The sequence below is a fragment of the Candoia aspera genome, chromosome 9 (genome assembly GCF_035149785.1).
Source record: "Candoia aspera isolate rCanAsp1 chromosome 9, rCanAsp1.hap2, whole genome shotgun sequence".
Taxonomy (NCBI): domain Eukaryota; kingdom Metazoa; phylum Chordata; class Lepidosauria; order Squamata; family Boidae; genus Candoia; species Candoia aspera.
Genome location: NC_086161.1, coordinates 18,906,100 through 18,925,766, shown reverse-complemented (window position 1 = coordinate 18,925,766; position 19,667 = coordinate 18,906,100). Strand labels below are relative to the sequence as shown.

General features: G+C 42.4%; 1 protein-coding gene across 3 annotated transcripts in view; it reads left to right on the top strand.

The window, feature by feature from the left end:
- TACC1 (transforming acidic coiled-coil containing protein 1) overlaps positions 1 to 19,667 on the top strand; it is a 67,332-nt gene that overhangs the window by 35,549 nt on the left and 12,116 nt on the right. For 2 of the 3 annotated variants that reach the window (XM_063310916.1, XM_063310918.1), the window contains exons 3-6: positions 404 to 1,505; positions 11,143 to 11,203; positions 13,137 to 13,350; positions 18,567 to 18,625. In XM_063310916.1, the coding sequence (XP_063166986.1) occupies positions 404 to 1,505; positions 11,143 to 11,203; positions 13,137 to 13,350; positions 18,567 to 18,625 (1,436 nt within the window). The remainder of the gene's footprint in view (positions 1 to 403; positions 1,506 to 11,142; positions 11,204 to 13,136; positions 13,351 to 18,566; positions 18,626 to 19,667) is intronic. The other variant, XM_063310917.1, reaches the window with a different exon arrangement.

Here is a 19,667-nt window from a genome sequence, read left to right as displayed (position 1 = left end):
GGCACATTTCTGTCCGCACTGTATTACTTTGGCTCCCACGATTGAATGCTCCTCTTATAAAAGACTAATAATTCTTCATAATAATCATCATCTCTTGCTGGACACAGAAAATCTGCAGTCAAGAAGCAGACTGAGCTAGAATCATTCTCTCTGGCTTGCTGATTTTCTAAGTAGATGTATTTTTATAATCTTCTACACAGAGAATCCCATGAATCTCTCCCGCAGCTTAAAGTGTTACAACCCAAATACAGATTCCCGCACCTCCGGGGTGAAGTTGGATTCTGTGGCAGAGGCCGGAGTTTAAAGATGTGTCCTGTTTGAAAACTGTTGATCTGCTGACTTTTTCTGATATGGGAAACATATTCTATATTCACCTTCTCCTCTCTGTCTCTCTTTCTTGCAGCATCTCTGGAAGATAAAGTGCAATTTGTCTCCAAAGTTTTGGAGGAGAAATCAGCTTCAGCAGAGGATGAATTACAGACAGACTCTGCAATCTTGCGAGCCGGCGAGCCACTTACATCAAAAGCCCACCTTGGAATTGGCCAGGGTTCATCCATGACTCCTTCTGCAGTAGAGGCTACGTCGTCTACAGAGGGTAGTGCTGCTTCATCAAGGCCCAATCCAGACCAAACTTCAGGCACACCGTCCCAAGAGGAACAAAGGGAGATTTTGAAGGAAAGCCAAGAGATCCCCATTCAAGAATTTCCAGAAGTCAAGTCAAGTGGTGAGAACATTGCAGGTAACAAGAGCAAGCTCCCAAGGGCAAAACCAGCTGCCCTTCAGAAGAAAATGGGAGGAGAGAATCCCGTGACTGAGATGACCACAGAAAGCCCCCCTATTCCCAAAGCTACCTACGGCTTTGATCCAGAGGAATATGATGAAACTGTGAACCCATTTATAATGGGAGGCTCCAAATGTCCAAACTCGCCCCCTGCATCTCAGCCAGGGACTGCTCTTCCAAATAGTGACTCCAAGCATTCCAGCCCAGCAGGAGCTGTAGATTTCAAGACCCGGGCCGTGAAACTAGAGTTCGATTTTGCCGAAGGGGTGGAAAATGTTGAGCCCAAGAAACCTCCGCCGAGAAAAATGGGCAAGAGGCCTGGCAGTAAGTTGTCTCCTAAGAGACAAAGAGGACCCACCACCTGGCCCGTTGTGGGTACAGAGGATAGAGAGAAAACACCACCTCCTGATGCATCAGTGGCACCTCTTACCAAGGCTCCCCACCGGGGGGACACCAGCCAGTGGGATGATCCTGCCGTTAACCCCTTTGGGGGCAGCTCTCCTTTACAGGGTTCCCCTACGCTCACAAAACGTCCATATCATCTTGACACGGCAGATCCTTTCAAGCCGACCACCAAGGCTTTGTCCACTGTAGGAGCTGATTCTTGTCCTTCTGCAGAGAACAGCCTCAATGAGATCTTGGAGTCACAGGCACTAGAGGTGGTGGGAGATGATCTGAAGACAAGTTTGGCCTCCCCAAAGAGCTCCAGGTCACGGCTGATAACGTGAGTGATCGGGGCCTCAGCAGGTGGGGGGGGGGGGAAACGAGGGACACTAGGGCAGCCCTGAGGCTAACGAGGATCTAAGTAGGATTTTATGTTCTCCAGGCTGCCATGAACTCAACTGTTGCACCTATGGGGCTTGCTCTGAGCACAAGATGATTGGCCCAACTCACATGTGTGACAGCAACCTTGCTCACTTTGTACCAGTGTGATCCACCCCCTGCCAGATATGCAGTCACCAGATGTTGCCTTCATTAATGTATTCCATATCAAGCAAAACCCCCTTGGCATCCTGTATTAACGGTATGCTAGTTTCGCAGAAAATTCCATGCTGCAGTCAATTAATCTTCTGTGCTAAAGTGGGGGGAGGCGTGGACTTGTAGAGGAGCACTGAAGCCCAACCCCTTACTTTTAACAGTCCCCAGCTCCCCATTGGGACATATTTACACCCCCCCCACCCCCAAAATGATTTGATTATATTACTTCCTTTGAAGGCAAAAGGTATATACAAACTGTTTCTCTGCTGTGTCTGTGCCTGATTAACTGTTACGATTATCTTTTTTCCGACTTATCTACTGTAAGCAAAAAGACTGAGAATTCTTCCAAGTTTCTGTAGCAGGGATGAATGAGACTCTCCTGAAACATGGCAGGATTAGCTGGCTATAGGAAGGAATAGGACACTTAGAATAGGAACTCGCTTATTCAAAGATCTTCAGCTTTTCATGTGGGTGAAGGAAATGTTGCGCATATGTAAAAGGGTTGCTTTTTTAAAAGTCATAGGTTCATTTGAGAAGGCATGTGCCTCTGTAGCAAAAGGTTGTGAACATGGATGTCCATGGGCAGTCAAGGGGGCAAATGTCAAAAAGTGCATGATGACATCATTCATGCAAATGCTGTGACTTAGGTATCATTTGCATCGGTGTTTCTCAACCTGAGCAGCTTTAAGAGGCCCACACATCTTAAAAGTTGGTGAGCTTGAGAAACACTGATTTACAGAATGATATCAGTGTGCATGGGTTGTCATTTGGGTCTCTCTGCAGTTTGCTGCATGCTTGGGAATCACGGCGTTCTCACTGTGCAAAATACAACCAGCACCCTAATTTTTTGAACCCCTATTCACAGTCATGGGAGCTGCATTCAACACCTGCCTCTTTGCAGTACAGACTTTAAGGAAGCTCAGTTCTGTGCCGGCACAGAAAACAGGATGCAGATGTAAGCAGATGCCTTCTGTGGGCTAAGTTGGCAGACACACCTAATCAGCCACACGACAGCCTAGTGCATTGGGCAGACCCAGCTTGTGTGGTTAGTTTGCGATTCAATGTTTTGCAAATCCGGGGAATTGGGCTAATTGGGTCACCTTGGTTAAGTTCATCATGGGTAAGGATACCATAGACTAAAGATACCATAACCATAGACTAATAGTTAATCTGAGACTAAAAACCATTTTTACTAAACCTCCAACTGGAGATAGTTCACCTGGCCATGAAAGGCAGATGCTGTAGAGTTCTTGATGTTCTCTGAGCTTGGTTGTTGGCTTGCAGATGTTTTATTACCCAACTAGGTAACATCATCATTTTTGTACTCATGCAATTTGGGGGTTGCTAGTCAGATTGATGGTCCAGCTACCACACCAGAGTCTGAAAGCCTCCAGTCATCCAGATGTTGGCAGTCTTCCTCAGCCCCATTTCTAGTTTCTGAGACCTCACTGGCCTTTGAGACAGAGTTTTGCAGCCATTAACACATGGGTCTGTGCTATTTGCAATGAAACCTGAGGTTCTGAGAGACTTGAATTCCATCTGATGCTCATGTAGAAGTGGGACATTCAGACACTGCTCTTATAATAACCTGTGACACTTCTTTTGAGGTATCCTCTCCAGTCCTAGTCCTAAATACAGGTAGTCCTTGCTTAACGACCACAATTGGGACTGGAATTTTGGTTGCTAACCGAAGCGGTCATTAAGCAAATCTGACCTGATTTTACAACCTTCTTGCGGTGGTCGTTAAGCGAATCACCATGGTGTTAAGCGAACCATATGGTCGTTAAGCAAATCACATGGTTCCCCATTGATTTTGCTTGCCAGAAGCCGGCTGGGAAGGTTGAAAATGGTGATCACTTGACCATGGGACTCTGCGATGGTCATAAATGAGAACCAGTTGCTAAGCGCCCAAATTGTGATCACGTGACTGCAGGGACTCTGTGACGGTCATAAGTGTGAGAACCACTCATAAGTTGTTTTTTTCAACACCATTGTACCATCACTAAACAAATAGTTGTTAAGTGAGGACTACCTGTATGTCAAGTTCTACAACTCTTCCTAGCATATTGTGCCCTTTCAGAGGATAGCTTGCATTTATTCAGTAGGAAATATTTATCCGGATCTTTCATGTATATTTTCTCCTTCCCTTCCATCTCTCTTCCTCTGCTTGTCTGTCTTGTCTGTTTATTTCTGGTGCCTCAGGACTACAGAACAAGTGAAATTTCTCTGTTTTCTGTTGTAAGTACTCTTTTTTCCCCTTTGTTTTCTTTTTTTTTCATTACTTTTCTGGAAGGTTTGGCTGTTCTCCCTGTTTCTCCTTCTCTCTCTTTCTCTCTGCTGCATGTTGCTTTCTTTTTTTTTCCTCCTGCCTTTAAAAAAAATTGAGTTTGTTGTCCTTGGCCTCCATTTAAAAGGCACGATTTTTATCTGGCAGCTTTGCTTCACAGTGGAACAAGGAGGGGGAGACAACTGTGCTTGCTGTTGGTGGCATTGCTGATCTTTGATCGTAGTAATACATTTTGATTTGATCTGATTTGATCTGCTGTTGATGGCATGCTTATTTGCCGTGGATTTTTGTGCCTGCAAAAATATCCCAGCCTGTAACGTGCCCTTGCAGTCTCCCACTGGGAGGGTTCCTCTCCGGCAAGCCAATTTCAGGTTGTTGTTGTGAAAATTACATGGAAGGGTCTGCAAGGTGTCCAGTAGTCAAGCTCAACTGAAAAGGACCTTAGCTTTTTCAGGAGGGGTGGGGATACCTGACAACTGATCTTGGCTGATCTTTAGAAGCTAAGCAGGATCAGGCTTGGTTCATTTTGGATAGGAGACCCCTGAAAGTCCACAGCTTGTGGCCTAGATTGGAAAAAATAAAAGAACCCACATCCAGTAGCAAGCAATTCCTGTACTGTTGCTGAGAAAACTGCATAGATGGGTTAATGGAGCTACCACAAGCTCAGTCTGAAGGAGACTTTAGCTTATTCTCAAGAATTCCCAGGATTGCCAACCCATCTTCTGGATTGTCTTCAAGTAACAAAACAATATTTGGGGATTGGGGCTCTTGAAATTTGGGTGAAGGGAGGCAGCTTCAGTTGATTCTTTTATCGGGAAGGGCACAGGCAAGTGACCACAGTGGTCTTCCCAAGAAGAAGAGAATGTATACGGTAAAGCTAAATATTTGGACTCTCTTCCTGCGGCTGAATTCAGGCATTATTTATTTATTTGGTTAACTTTGCTGTGAGAAGGACTGGAGTTTCCTGCAACTAGTCCATATCTGCAGAGGGAGGGTTTCTGAAACAAACTTAGCAGACTTCTCATCTGTGGACATGCACGGGCAGTAACACTGGTTAAAAAGGTGGAACATGGCCCATCATGCGCTGCCCTGCCCTCTATCTGTGAGGAATTCCTACCATCACACAATGTGCCATTAATTGCATGGACTTTGTGTAGCTTAGACAGGTTTGGAAGGGGAGGAGATGAATGAGCTGGGAATAATCTCTCTGCATGAGACTTCCATGGTCAGAGACTGTTCGGCACCAAATCCCAGATACTGGGAATTATTGGCCCTGTTGGCTGAGAATTTGGGGAATTGTAGTGGTAACACGTTGGAGAGCACCAGCTTGAGGAAGGGTGGACTAAGACGTCTTACAGACTGCTTTGCTCAGCTATAGCCTTTCCTGTAACGAAAGAAACAACTTAAAATAGGAATGATTTAATAACCCTTTGCCATGGAATGAGAACTGACTTTTTAAAGAAGCTAATCAAGAGATTTATGTTGAATAAAGGCAAAGTAGAAAACCAGGCCCTTCATCAATTTGTTTTTCTAGGTCAGGAGTGTCCCAGAGAATGAGGGAAAGGGAATCGGTTTGAAAAGGGTCAGGGTTTGGTGTGAACAAGAAGGGATATTTTATCACGTTTGGTGGATGTGTAAAAAAGCCAGAATGATTCAGTCAGTCAGTCATTTTATTTCGGTCATTGACCAGCAAAACAAAACAAAACAAAACAGGGTCACAATTGATTAGAGTACAACAAGCTATAAAATCATATAACAGTACAAGGAAAATTGTAAATTAAAGTTTAAGAATTTGGGGCATAAAACTTAATATGGTAAAGTATGATACAGTTTATCTAAGGCAACTAAATAATTGTTTAAAGTAACAGAATAGTAAAATTACCAATTTGAAATATATAGAACCATTACATTACTAAAAGCTATGGAAAAGTTGTAATTAAGATTATTGTATCTAGAAAAAATGTAGTGATGCAATGTATAAGGAAGAATAATACCTAAGGAGTGATTATGGTCTAACTAAAAGTTAGAGTCCAGTTATAGTGACTATTTATCTATATTGTTTCAATTCAATTCAAATATTTATTACAGTCATAGACCAACATAACAAGAAAGCAGATGTTCAAGGTATCACATTAAGGGCTGGTTATTATTAACCTACGGATATAGCTGTGTTTAGCATTTAGAAACTGGCTACTTTAAAAATGGAACTGAAAATCAATAGGGTCTGTGGTATTAGTATAAATATAAGATCAGTCACCTGATACACTAATTTAGAGGATTTTAAAGATTAATGTACAATTGAAACTGGAGGATTTTCTTTTGGTACTGATGGACAAACAGATGGAAAAAAGTCATGGAAATTTGTTTTTGTACATGATAACTGCAACGAGATTATTCTGTGCACAAAGATGGAAAGATTTGGCACTCCCCAAAATGGAGGAATGGCTGGTGAAGATAATGGAACTTGCTGAGATGGCTGAATTGACCTCTTTGATCAGAGAAAAGACAATATCTGCGTTTACTGCTGACTGGAAACCCCTTATTTTGCGTGAAACAGAAAAAAATGAACGTATGTCCTAACTTTATTATTATGGTCACAGACCAGAATTACAAAGAAAAAAAAAGTCATTGAAATGTGTTGAGATACATTGAAAATACATTAAATAAAATGAACAAAACATGATAATATATTTACAGATTGGTAAAATCGTCAATGGGCAGTCGAGGTCTGCCTTATTTGCAGACAGTATAGCAAAATTTAGCTACATTCAGGGAAACTAAATCATTCTGATCAGATAGCAACAACTGAACATAAAAAAGATCAGAATTTCCTGGATATTTTATCAAATGAGTTATTAAATGGGTTCATGAATCCTGAACATAGCTAAATTTTGCTATACTGTCTGCAAATTAGGCAGGCCTCGACTGCCCATTGACTGCCCATTGATGATCTGTAAATATACTATCATGTTTTGTTCATTTTATTTAATGTATTTTCAATGTATCTCAATGCATTTCAATGATTTTTTTCTTTTTTTCTTTGTAATTCTGGTCTGTGACCGTGATAATAAAGATAAGATAAAATGAACTTATGATTTATGGTTTTGATGATTAGACAGAATAGAATACAGGAAAAAAAGAGCTGTGCTGTAACCAGAGAGCAAGAAGTAAACTTATAATTCTACTAATAACTGCTGTGAAGAAGATCAGAAGCTACTTCTATGTATTTTTTTCTCTCTTTTCTCTTTTTCTTTTACTTTTCTCCCCCTTTCTTGCACTCTTTGATTTCTTTCCTTTTCTAACTTATATTCGTTTGTATTATTTTATTAGTTTATATTTTCCTTTTAAATTATTTTATAATTTTCCTTTTAAAAAAATCTTTAATAAAAATGATAAAAAAAGAAAGAAGAGTGTCAGGGTTTGGAAAAGGAGCAAGAAGGTTTGCAGCTGGCACCCCTTTGCTCAATTCAAGGCTGAGACCAGGCAGTGATTTAAAAGAACAATGACGAAGACCTCTCTACCGCCAGGCACCAGGGAGAAAGCTGTGAGATAGAAAAGGGCTTCATCAGAAACCTGGTGGGGCAAATAACAAGATGGGATGTTTCACCCATGGACCACCTTCCAGGCATATCTTTTCTTTTTCCCAAAATCCTGCAGCTCCCAAGATGGCACTGCAGAACTTCAGCAATAGGGTTAGCAGTTTCCTCCTTTTCAAAAATGAACAAACTGGAAAAGTAAATCATTTCAAAAGGCTTAGTCCACTTGTTTCACTAGTAGAAGGTACAAGCAACCAAGAGCCCTTCTGAGTACAAAAATACCTTGTTGCTTTAAGATCTGTTAAGGTACAATTTATGTATCTTTGTGTGTATATGTGTAAATAGATACATGCATGTATATACTGTATGGAGATAGATACATACACACACCCAAAATAAACAAATGAAATAACTTTATTACAGCCATAAGGCCAGAAAGCAAAGACACAAAACCTAAAAAGTAAGGGAATATAAATATAAATAATCAATTAACAAGCATGTATAGATATGTTTATTTATTTATATATCAAATTTATTCCCTGCCCATCTCACTCAGAGAATGGCTCTGGGCAGTTTACATAAAATAAAATAATAAGAAGAATGAAATATAGAATGTAAAGGTACGGGGATAAATTTTATTTATTTCGTTAGTTAGTTAGTTAGTTAGTTAGTTAGATACATGCCCAAGTATATGCAAGGGTGTCTGCAGGGTATGGCCAAAGAAGTCAAGATGATGACCACAATGGTCTGATCAAAGCTCCACTATATTAACTTTTTTTTTCACCATATCCTATGGATATCCATGTATGTAGGTGTGTCTATGTGCATGCATGCACATATACACACATGCACATATGCATACATAATAGACATCCTCTGGCCACCAATATATTGGTGAGAAAAGGTATTATCACACTGTCCTGTTCAAGGAATCTATTCCTGTATGTCATCACATCAGTTAAGTTTAGTCCGGGAGCACTCACGTGCACACTTAACATTAAACAAGTGGGACTTCTGAATAAATCTATAGAGTGCTGCAAATGTCCATTCAGGATTGTTCTTAATTCATAAAGCATGAAGCTACCTCAGCTTTCAGCGTTTAGCTAGGTTGAAGTGCTGGTTAGAATTAACCATAGTTTGCTGTTAACTGGAGAGGTGGGGGTTCTGCCTGAAAGCAGGACAGGGATGCCAATGATAGCCACAACATTAGCAGAATGACAGTAGCAGTTGGAGTAAGACTCACCTGAATAAAGCCTATTTTAGTAAATGTGAAGGAATATAGACCAGCCCTTGGGATTGAGGAAGGAATGAGCTAACTATTAAGGGGAGAATTTCAGAAAAGATGACTCAGTCCTGGGAAAGAGGAAAGCATGAGAAAAAAACTCAGAATAACCCTGCCTTGATTTTGTTTGGTATAAGACGAAGTAGAGAGAAACTCTGATAGTCTTTCAAGGTTCTGTTGTTCTACCCCATGACAGTAAAAAACATTCCTGGAATCTCTTCTCTGCCTGTTTCTTGCTCTGGCCTCTCTCCAAGGGCTCACAGTAAACCAAAAGGGTGGACAAATTCAGCAAGGGGTTCTCAAGCTTGTTGGTTTGGGGCATTTAACGTGCTTGTGTGGTGAGAAACAGAGAGATCTTTTTTAGAGCCAGGGCAAAAGTTGCAGTTCTGGCTATGGCTTGTAGCATGCTGTCTGCATCACGGCACGGCCAGGGGTGGGTTGCCGCTTGTTTTGAAACTGAAAATAAGGGCTGGGGAGAGAATGCAGCTTCTGCAAATTGTGGGGTGAAATGAGAACAATGCTGTGGGCTTGAACAAGGACTGTGTGTTGTGGGGGAGGGATTGCTGAGTTAAAAGAAGACAAGGGCTGTTCTCTCTCTCTCTCTCTCTCTCATTCTGCTTTAAAATAAGTGGGCTGTCATTACCTGAGAATGTGGCAATGGAAGCAGATGCCTTTGCCTTAATTTTCCTTTGGTGGGGCAGGTGTGAATGCATGCATGTGTATAATCATCCTAAACTCCAGGTTATTTCCTTTGGGGTAAATACAGAATTTGCTGGGTGAGCAGAATTCCAGTTCCAGGCTGGAGGTGCACGCTGCTTATTAATTAAGTTAAGCATCATTCTGTTGCTCAAGCATAATACCAGGGAAGCCAGGCTCTCCTTTCTCTTTAAAGGCCCTTGAAATGAGTGGCCAAAGGATCAAATCATGCTGGGGTGGTTTATTTGCTCATTTGTTTTAATTTGCTGCTTCTCCCATGGAGTCCTAAGCACACTTGCTTGTAAAAGAATTCCCATTCAGCTCAAGGGGGTGTGATGCCTTCATCAGTCTGGATGAGACTCGCCTTGTGCAGTGTTTGAGTTGCAAGACACCACGCAAGCGTAATCCTTTGGGGCCAGTTTGCAAATGGAGTTGTGATTCCAAGCCAGGTCATTCTGTGCTTGCACTCTGTGGCCACACGGGCTGTGTTCCTTAGATGACCCTGACATTAGCCAGCAAGGGTTATCAGGATAAAAGCTAGCCAGCAGCTAAATGCTTAATTTTGCTTTTGACTACCTTCCACCCTGCTGATTAACCTGATGGAGGTGAAGGATGGCAGCTGGAATAATTGTTCTGTTTGTTGGGAGCTTGCTGGTCCTTGATCTGCAACAGCAGGGGGAAGGGAGAATGTCAGGTTTGCTGCAGGCAAATTCTTGCATCTTAGAAAGTTTCTTTGTTTAGGTGAAATGGCTTGAATAGTTTGACTAGGCCAGTTTGGGCTAGGGGGCAGGTTTGGAATTTGGAGGGTGTGGCACACTCTCAAAATGGCTGCTGGGGTAGTCCATTGACAACAGGCTGTTGTAGGGAATATAGCCAGTTGCAAAGCATCAGCCTACTAGATGGCTACCTCCCACCCACTCTAGATCAGCCTCCTGCAGGATGCACCACCCCATCTTGCATTTGGTCAGAAAGTTTATAGTTTAAGGCAGTGTTTCTCAACCTTAGCAACTTTAAGACTGTAGACCAATTCCCAGAACTCCCCAGCCAGCATGTAGTTTGAATCAGGAAGCAGTTGTTTTGGGTCTTCTTTTCAAGATGGGATGAAGGAAGGAGCATTCTCAGAATCTGGCTTAGGGTTGCATCCGAGCCAGGCCTCTGTCAGGTCCTGCAAGCCTTTAGGGGCCTTTGCTCAACATTTACCCTGATTATCTGTTCAGTCTGCCTTTGAAAATAAGAAACGTGCATGCAACTATTCAACATTTGCACCCACCTGTATCGTGCTGGTAAACTGGTCTGGATATCCCATATTGGCAATGTGTCTTTTGCCTTGCAGAGCTTGCTTAAAAGCCTTTTAGGGCTGGCTAAATCAGACTAGAAAGGTCTTCCAAGAAAGACGGGAAAAATGGCTGGTGGCTTTCCTTCCCTGCTGAACATCAGCAAATTTCAGGATCTGCCATTTGTTTTGCTTCCGTCCGTCCCTCCCTCCCTGGCTGTATGTGTCCCTTCTCCCTTGCCTGCTCTCCCCTTTCTGTGGGGAAACCAGAAAATCTGGCCCTAACCAGAGCTTCCTTTCTTTTTACAGGAGTGGCTGCAAGGTGAGAAAGTATGAAACGCATTCCTTGGCCCTGGATGCTTGCTCTCAGGTAAAGTTGCTGCCCGACTCCCCCTTAGAGCATGGCTGTCCTTGCCTCAGAGGTGAAGAACCAATGTGTAGTGGGTGGATGTGTGCAGGAGGAGCCAGGTACAGACTTGCCAGCTTCAGAGGTTAGCATCGTAGGCCTTTCTGAAGCCGAGATTGTCAGCATCCACCAGTGGTTGGTGTGATGAATCGTAATGGCTGGGTTGAAAATCTTAAACATGTAGGACAGGAGTAGGCAACTTGGACTGATGCTGAACCAAGGGATACCATGATGCCTACTCTACTCGAGGCTGCATTGTAGGATGGATATATGTATGTATGTATGTGTCTGCCTCTTGTCTATGTGTCTGCCTGTCTATATTCGTATTTTAGATATATATTTGTATATACCTCACACCTGTGATTTGTTTTGCAAGAATATGTCTCTGCTCAGCCTTTCAGTGGGTCTAACCAGATATGAAATCCTAGCCATGATCGCTTCTCCATTCACTCCCTGGAGAAGGGAAGTTATTTTGAGGGGGTCTTCCTTGCCAAGAAGCACTAGCCATGGTGCTAACAACAATCCAGAGGTCCAGAATTCAATGTAAGAATTAGAAGGTAGCACCAGGAAGGGGAGTTAGTACTTGTTTTGATGTTTGACACATGAAAATAGGTAATTTCCTCCCCCAACCCCCAAGTCTGGAAGCTTTTAAAGACATTGTCAAGACATGCAAGTAAAATCCATAGTTAATATATCATAGTGCAGGAGACAGCATGTCCACACAATACACCATTTCTCAACCTTGGCCACTTTAAGCTGTGTGGACTTCAACTCCCAGCATGCTGACTGGGGAATCTTGGGCGCTGAAGTCCACACAGCTTAAAGTGGCCAAGGTGGAGAAACACTGCACTCAGTTAGCAGGATGATCCACCACCACCTTTCCCCCTTTACCCTGTGTCTCTTTAACTGCAGATTATGGCTTTCCAACTGTGTCCTTCAAACAGTTCTCATTAAGTGAAATTTTAATCCAAAATAATTGTTGATTTTACATTTTGGTTTAGCATTGATCAGGAGGGGCTACAAGGGTTCTTAGTTGCTGAAAAGGTTATCTCTGGGTGGGTGTTAACAGGTTGTGTGAACACACTGTTTCAGATATAGTCCTGCTGTATCTGTATCTCTCTCTCTCTCTCTCTCTCTATCATTTGTTGTAGTCAGCTTTATCCACATGCCTTGGCAGGGTTAGATTTTAAATGTTCGCAAACCATTAAAGTAAATCGTAAAATGTTTCAAGAGCATTAAAACTCAACATTTAGAAATGTTGAAAGAACTTAAAACAGTGGCTCTTAAACTGGGGGTAATTATCAAGGGGGTAATTTGGGCATATCCTGGGGGTCATGGAGCAATTTGTAATTGCTTGTTTGTGAGTCAAGGATCCACTGCCGCTGCTGAGATGCTTGTGTGAAATAACAGTCTGTTTTGGTTTGGGGTTTTTTGGGGGGTGGGGGTGGGGGTAATGACATTATTGGAGACCAGGAAAAAGGGTAATTATGTCAAACAGTTTAAGAACCACTGGCTTAAAGCATTAAAAAGCCTCCCAGGTTTGAAAAGATGGCCAGGCATATGTGTATTCCTGTTCACCAGTCTTGGTTTAATGTGTCATGCCATTTGCAGCAGAAAAAAGGGTGGGGTGGAAACTACATTAAGTCCTCCTCCCAATCCTTGCTCCATCCAACATGGGTGCCTCCGGATGTGTGGACTTCAGCTCCATGGATCCTCCAGCCAGCATGGCCGTTGCTGAGAATTCTGGGAGTCCCATAACTGAAGGGTGCTGAGGTTGGGGGTGGCTGGGCTTCCTGGATGTAGTCTGTCTACCTAATCAGGTTGCCATTAAATATTATGATGGGAATATAGTCAAGATTTGATTATTCTTAGTTCAACCGCCCTCTTGCTTATATAGGGTGAAGAGGAGGCAGCACTTATTTCCAAAATCCCAGATCTTCCCAGTCGGGACGGGCACGCTACCGATGAAGAGAAGCTGGCTTCCACGTCCTCTGGTCAGAAGCCAGCTGAGTTGGAGGTAAAAGGTGAGCCCGAGGAGGACCTGGAGTATTTTGAGTGTTCCAATGTGCCCGTGTCTGCCATAAATCATACGTTTTCATCCCCAGTAGAAGGTATGGAAGCTCCTTTCATTATTTTATCTCTCTTTTTCCTTAGTAATGTAGTTTTCCTCTACCTGCCTTCCAGATTTGCTGAACCATAACTCCCATCACCCTTACAGGTTATTGGCTGCCCAACAAGGGAATTCTAGTCCAACACATCTGGAGATGATGCAGGAGACTACTGTATTTCAGTAATGCTTGCATTCTGGGAGGGCTATCGGGTTGAGTGGAATCTTTTCTGAGTCATCATATGCCTTTGTAATAACACAATTGTACAGGTTGGATTCACTGAATGTGTCTATTCCCGAAGCCTCTGAGTGGGTGTAAGTTCACTAATTGTTAGACATTGACATGTGAGCATGCACACACTCCCTTTTGAGATCTGGAAGACCTATATCGATATAGCTGTAAAGCCTTGTAAAAGAGACTTCAAAAAATGAGTAAAGGAGAGTTTAATATTTAATTCTTCTAAGCAAAATGACCTTTCAGATTGTCAGATTAATGAATCAAAGCTTTGCAGGATGGAACTACTGATCTGATTAAACGGGTATCTAGCAGGCCGTAATATTTTATTTAGGGTCTGCCAAAGTTGGGAATTCCCATTGTATTGGGCCCTCGGGCCCTAATCATTAAGTCGTCATTGTGTATCAAGATGCTGAGTGCTTAATGTTTTGGCTCAATGTTCAGGGAAGATCCCAACTCTGCCACTTTTGTCCCAAGCATTGTTGAAAATGAGGACCTCAGGGAATGCTGGAGATCTCCTGGTTTGGGACTCTGCTTTTGATACTTTCTACCACATCAAAAAAGGTTGAAAGCTATGGGAAATAACTTGTAATAATAGCATCCAGGGACATTGGGAACTACAAAAATTGGATTCTCCCTTGATAGCTAGGTGCTCTACCATCCTGGATGTTTTCATGAATGTTCATTTGCCCGAACAGTGTCTATGGCATCTCTGTTGTGTTATTCCTTTTAACCCTCCTAACCATTGTCTCTTCCATCATAAGTTGGAAATGAGGGAAGATTGCTGGCAACTGGTGCAATAGGGATTTGCTGGGGAGAGTTTGGTTGATTTCAGAACTCTTAGCATGTTGATGCAACATGCATTCCCACTCAAATCAAGTGAAGGCCTAGAAGGCATGCATTATTTTTAAATGCCTGTTTGAATATTGAAAAGGAGGAAACTAAAAAGAAGAAGTTTGCATATTCAGCAGAAGCACGAAGCCTCTGCATATAGAGTTGCAAGCAAGTTGATTCCTCTTTCTGTTATTGTTCCAAACGCAGCCATGCTTGTGGCAGGATATAGTCCCATTTTCTTCTCCATGCAGGGCAGGCCATTTGGTGGCTGGTGGATACATGAGGAATTTTGAGAGGCTGTTGTGGGCACCCTCACAAAACAACTGCCAGAAGGACCTGCCTGTATGCAAAATGGCTGTCCATTCACAAAACCCCTATTGTGCTGAGACAAACTGGAAAGGAGCTTAATGCCACCATCTCTGATCTCCTGTTCTGCATTCTTCTGCCTTCTTTTTGGCAGGTGGGCACATTTCCAAGCAAAGTACGGCACTTTAGCTGACTCATTTTGGCTTCCTACGATTGCCCCTGGGGGTCCATGTGGGGCTTCAAGGCCTCCTTAAGAGTAAGCACTTTGCTTTGCCCAAGGCCGGCTCTCCATTTTACACCTGCATTTAATTCAAGGAATTTGTAGTTTGGAAGACTGGACAATTGCAGATGAAGTAGTCATTAGCAGCATGATGTTGCAGAGGAAGAAAACACAGTTTTAGGCTGCGTCCACAGAATTATAGCTTCCAATCATGGGAATGAATTTCTTTGTTTTCTTCTACCTCTGTCAGATGCACCAAACTTTAAGAAAGATTCAGACTCAGTGAAAAAGTTTCAGAGAAAGTCAGTTGATCAGAGCTGGAAACTAGACCTATTAAGAGAGATGAAGGGACTTGGTTTTTATATTTAGGCTGGAGAAGACTGGAGAGGGTGGCGGGTGGGCGCGTAGGTTGTGCCAGCCCTCTTTAAAAACTCGAGAGAATGTCACATGGAAGATCTGCTCTCTGTCTCATTCCAGAGGGCAAGATGTGGAGAAAAGAATTTAAGTAACTAGAACACAGATTCTAATTGAATGTTAGGAAAATGGTAAAAGCAATTTGACAGTGGAATTAGTTGTCTAGAGAAGGGGTGGGCTCCTCTTAACTGGATAAGAAGAAGCAAAGGCTGGACAGCGCTAGCCCTCTGGAATGAGGTCCCCCCCCCGATCCAGATGTCCCTCACCCTACTGGTGTTTCAAAGGGGCTTGAAGACCTTTAGCAAGGGTGAATGAAGGCCCCTTGGATTCTTTTTTCTGTTCCAGCCCAATTTCTGTTATCTTGCTGTCTTTTATTCCTTATTTTTGTTTCCGATTTTTTTTTAATGTTTTACTTGTGAGCCACCCCAAGTCATTGGGAGTTGGGCGGCATACAAATTTAATAATAAATAAATAATAAATAAAAATCCATCGGGATGCTTTAATTTGGCTTCTCCGAATTAAATGCCTCCAGTCATATTGAAGCTCATGATGGGAATTGTACTTCAACTTCGATGGCCCTCGATTAGAGAAGGGGGACCTGTCTTGGCTAAGCAGGCACTATATATTGGTTTCTACCCTTATTTATTTCCCATTTCCCTCCCAGTAAAACTTGTCTGAAACAGTTTGCAAATCAGCTAATGATAAAACACATGATATTGGTACTTAGTGCTCCTTTCCTTACCTTAAGTAGGCAAAATTCCTACACCCTGCCAAAATTCCTATGTCCTGCTTAATGGCCTTTATGTCCTTAGTTCCTCTATGGTGGAACACTCAAAATGTTTGCATTGCATTGGCATACAACCTGCTCAAAACCTTCAACAGAACGTTTCAAATGGAACAGTTCTTGTTCTAAGCTTGGGACAATTCCATCCCCACCTCCCTGCACCACCATTCTTTCACATCTCTACAGACTGGTCAACCTGGTGGGCAAAGCTTCCTTGGAAGTAAAACAGTTCTGAAACTGCTTTAGGAGGTAAATCAAAGATAACAGAGGAAAATGCTTGGGCTGCATCTAGGCAGACTGTCATGCATGTCAAAGGGTGCATTCCTTGTGTTTGTCCAGCTGATAAGAATAAAAGGAGGTATGCGGAGCAGCTCTGTTCCGTCAGCCTTGTCTAGGGTGAGGCTGGCGTTCTTGTCAGTCGAGGGGAGCAAACAGCTGCTGTGGACAAAGATCAGCAGGATGTGGCATCTCAATCCATGGAGCAGCTGGGAGAATGGGCGACATGACAGTGATTTTTCCTGTAGGAATAGTCTGGCAGGGCTTCACTCTTGTGTGCCGGGGAAAAGGATGAGGCTCATTTTCAGTTTTTTCTCCCTTTTTCTACATGCGGTAAAATTTACAGAAAATCTGTTTCAGGTCCATCATGGAAATATTTTTTGTTGCCTGAGGCACAAAAATCAAATAGTGGTGCCCTGCTGTTTTCTGTCCCATCGGTCATGATACTGATCTATCTAGAAGATTTCCTGGCCATATCTCAGAGGCGCTTGCATAGGATACTGTCCCTAGGTCTCAGAATTTAGATCCTTTTCTGCTGTCTCCCACCTCTACCCCTTGGTTTAAAAAGATTTATTTATTTATTGTATTTCTCTGGAATGAGTTCCTCCCAAGATTCGAATGGCCTCACCCTACTGGTATTTTGAAGACGTGGCTCTTCATCCAGGCCTTGGGCGAGGATGACTGATGCCCCTTTCTTCTTTTCCCTTGTTCTCCTGTTTTCTTTGCCATCTTTGTATTTCATGCTGTTTTTGAGTTTTTGTACTGTTCTTTGTTTTTAAATGTTTTTAACAATTAGAAAGAGTTGCTAGGAGTCAGATGGCATATAAATACAATAATTGATTGATTGATTGATTGATTGATTGATTGATTGAATTAATACGGCTGCCCAACTCAAACAGTGTGACTCTGGGCAGCTTACAGGAAACAGCCAAGATAAAAGCAACAACAACAATAATACCATCAAACAACAACACCATCAAACAACAACATCTGCCTATCCTGGGTCCTTGGGAAGGACTTGATAGGTGGATAAAAATGCCAAATCCAGTCTAAGCATCTGGCTGACTGTGCGACCAGCCATAATAATAATAAATAATGAAGCTAGCTTGCATTCATACTCTCTCCCAATGGGAACTTTGCGAATGCTCAGGGGAAGAGCCACATTTTTAAGGTCTTTAGGAGAACTGAACATTGGTAAGCAGATCATTCCAAAGGGCAAACACTGCTACAGAAGGATTGAAATATAAGAACTGACTGATAATTATTAATTGCATCTGATTTATTCATCACCTTACATTCTGCCCTATCTTCAGAGATCTCCAAACAGCGTACTTCAGAAATCAGAATCTGTAATGGTTGTGGCCCCAACACATCTAGTAGCTGTATGATAGAGCAGGGATTCAAGCTAGGGTTTCTGTTACCTAAAGGCGAAATTCACAACCTGAAGCCTTAGGGCCTACACAAAGTCATAAAAGCTTTGGTGAAGCCTCCAGAAATTTCTAGAAGTGTTGCCAAATTTATTTTTTTAATGAGGAACTGGGGAAGGAAGTATTAAACACATGACTGGAGAGCAATCTTACTAATTTAACTTAACTTATTTTATGTAAATAAAGTGAAATGAAATGAAATTTAGTTTTTATTCTGGCCTCATCAGCTACTATTGGAGGGCACTGTCTGGCATGTTACTAAGGCCCTCGTGGTCCTCCTAATCTAGGGCTTAGCTTCTTGGCTTTGTAGACATTGCTGAACTACATCTGACAGCATTTTTCACTGCTAGTTGTGTTCAACAGCATCTGGAGACCCACATATTTTCCCCCAATCCTGCATTAGAATGTCATTCTGCTGGACTAGCATATGCAGAACATGTAGCCCTCCAGGTACCGTTGAATTAGAACATGCAGCAGCCCAGCCATCATCATTCAACCATTTCTGGAAAATAACGGGTTCCCTAACTCTGTACCAAACAGTACTGATTCTCACTTGAAGCACCCTGATCTTAATTCACTGAGAATCCTCCTGGAATGTCATATTTCTCTCTTTCAAGCAGTGTCATGGAATTGCACATTGCATGCCTCTTTCTTATTCCAGTTATTTGACCATGAGGAGCCCTGATGTCATCACGTGTAATCTCCTTGTGTTCTTTTGCTATAGGTTCCGAGAAAAACTCTTTGGGCAAACTCGAAGAGAAGAATAATTGCAGTGATATCTCAGTAAGCACAGATATTGTTCTTACCCTCCATTTCCAAAACTGCGGGCCAGAGTGGTTTATCAGCTGCTGCCTAGCACCGGAGAAACTGAATGGGAAGCGGCCTAGAAGAAAACTGACCGCAGCTTAACAATTCCATTATTACTCTGACCCCAGTGTTGCTTCCTTGTTTGCCCCAGCCCATTTCTCCAGAGTTTCCAGCAAAAGGTTGCATGTTTATTCTTAAGATAAATGGTCAGTGGGGTGTACAGTGTGATGTTTGTATGCTATTTGAGAATCTTTTGAAAAACCAGAATCTCACTTTTGCAAATGATGTGGTCCTTTAAAGAGATATGGTCCATTCATTTCACAATGCGGTAACAGTCCTGTCAGGTCCCGGTCATGGCTACACTTTCTGACATTTATCCTGCACAAAGATTCAGATATTGAATTTCTTCAGATCTGGAATTCTAAATCGGGAATTAACTAAGTACACATAAGCCTATCCAGACATAAATTCATACCCTTTTACAGCGCTTCACGTCTGCAAAAACACAATTGATAGATCAATGCTGAGCACTAGATTTGTCCCGGTAGCAAATTTGGATCAACCCAACTCCAGTATTAAAAACTGCCTGAAGTTTTTGTTTTGGATCCCTGGTTTGGGCATCACCAATTCAGGTAGAACCTGTGCGAGTTAGTTCACACACAGTCAAAAAACAACCTGATAGCAGCTCTGACACTTAGCAAAAGAGAAGGTAGGTAGAAATCTTGAGAGAGGGGGGTGGTGATGAAATTTGAAATATATATATATATATAATAAGGCTTCCCACCCAGAAGAAAAGGCCATCTTAAGAAAGAAGCACGAGAATTTGAGCATTGATTGCATGATCAATAAGACTCCTACCTGATACAGTCACTAGAGGTCTTTCATGTGACTTCATAACTTCCCTGCAGTAAAACTCTTTCACCAAAGTTTCTTGGGTTTTGTAGATCTGTTTAAGTGGTGGTCTGCCAGGAGAAGCCTGGTGGAGCTTAGAAAGGGCTGGTTGTATTCTGGGGTGACT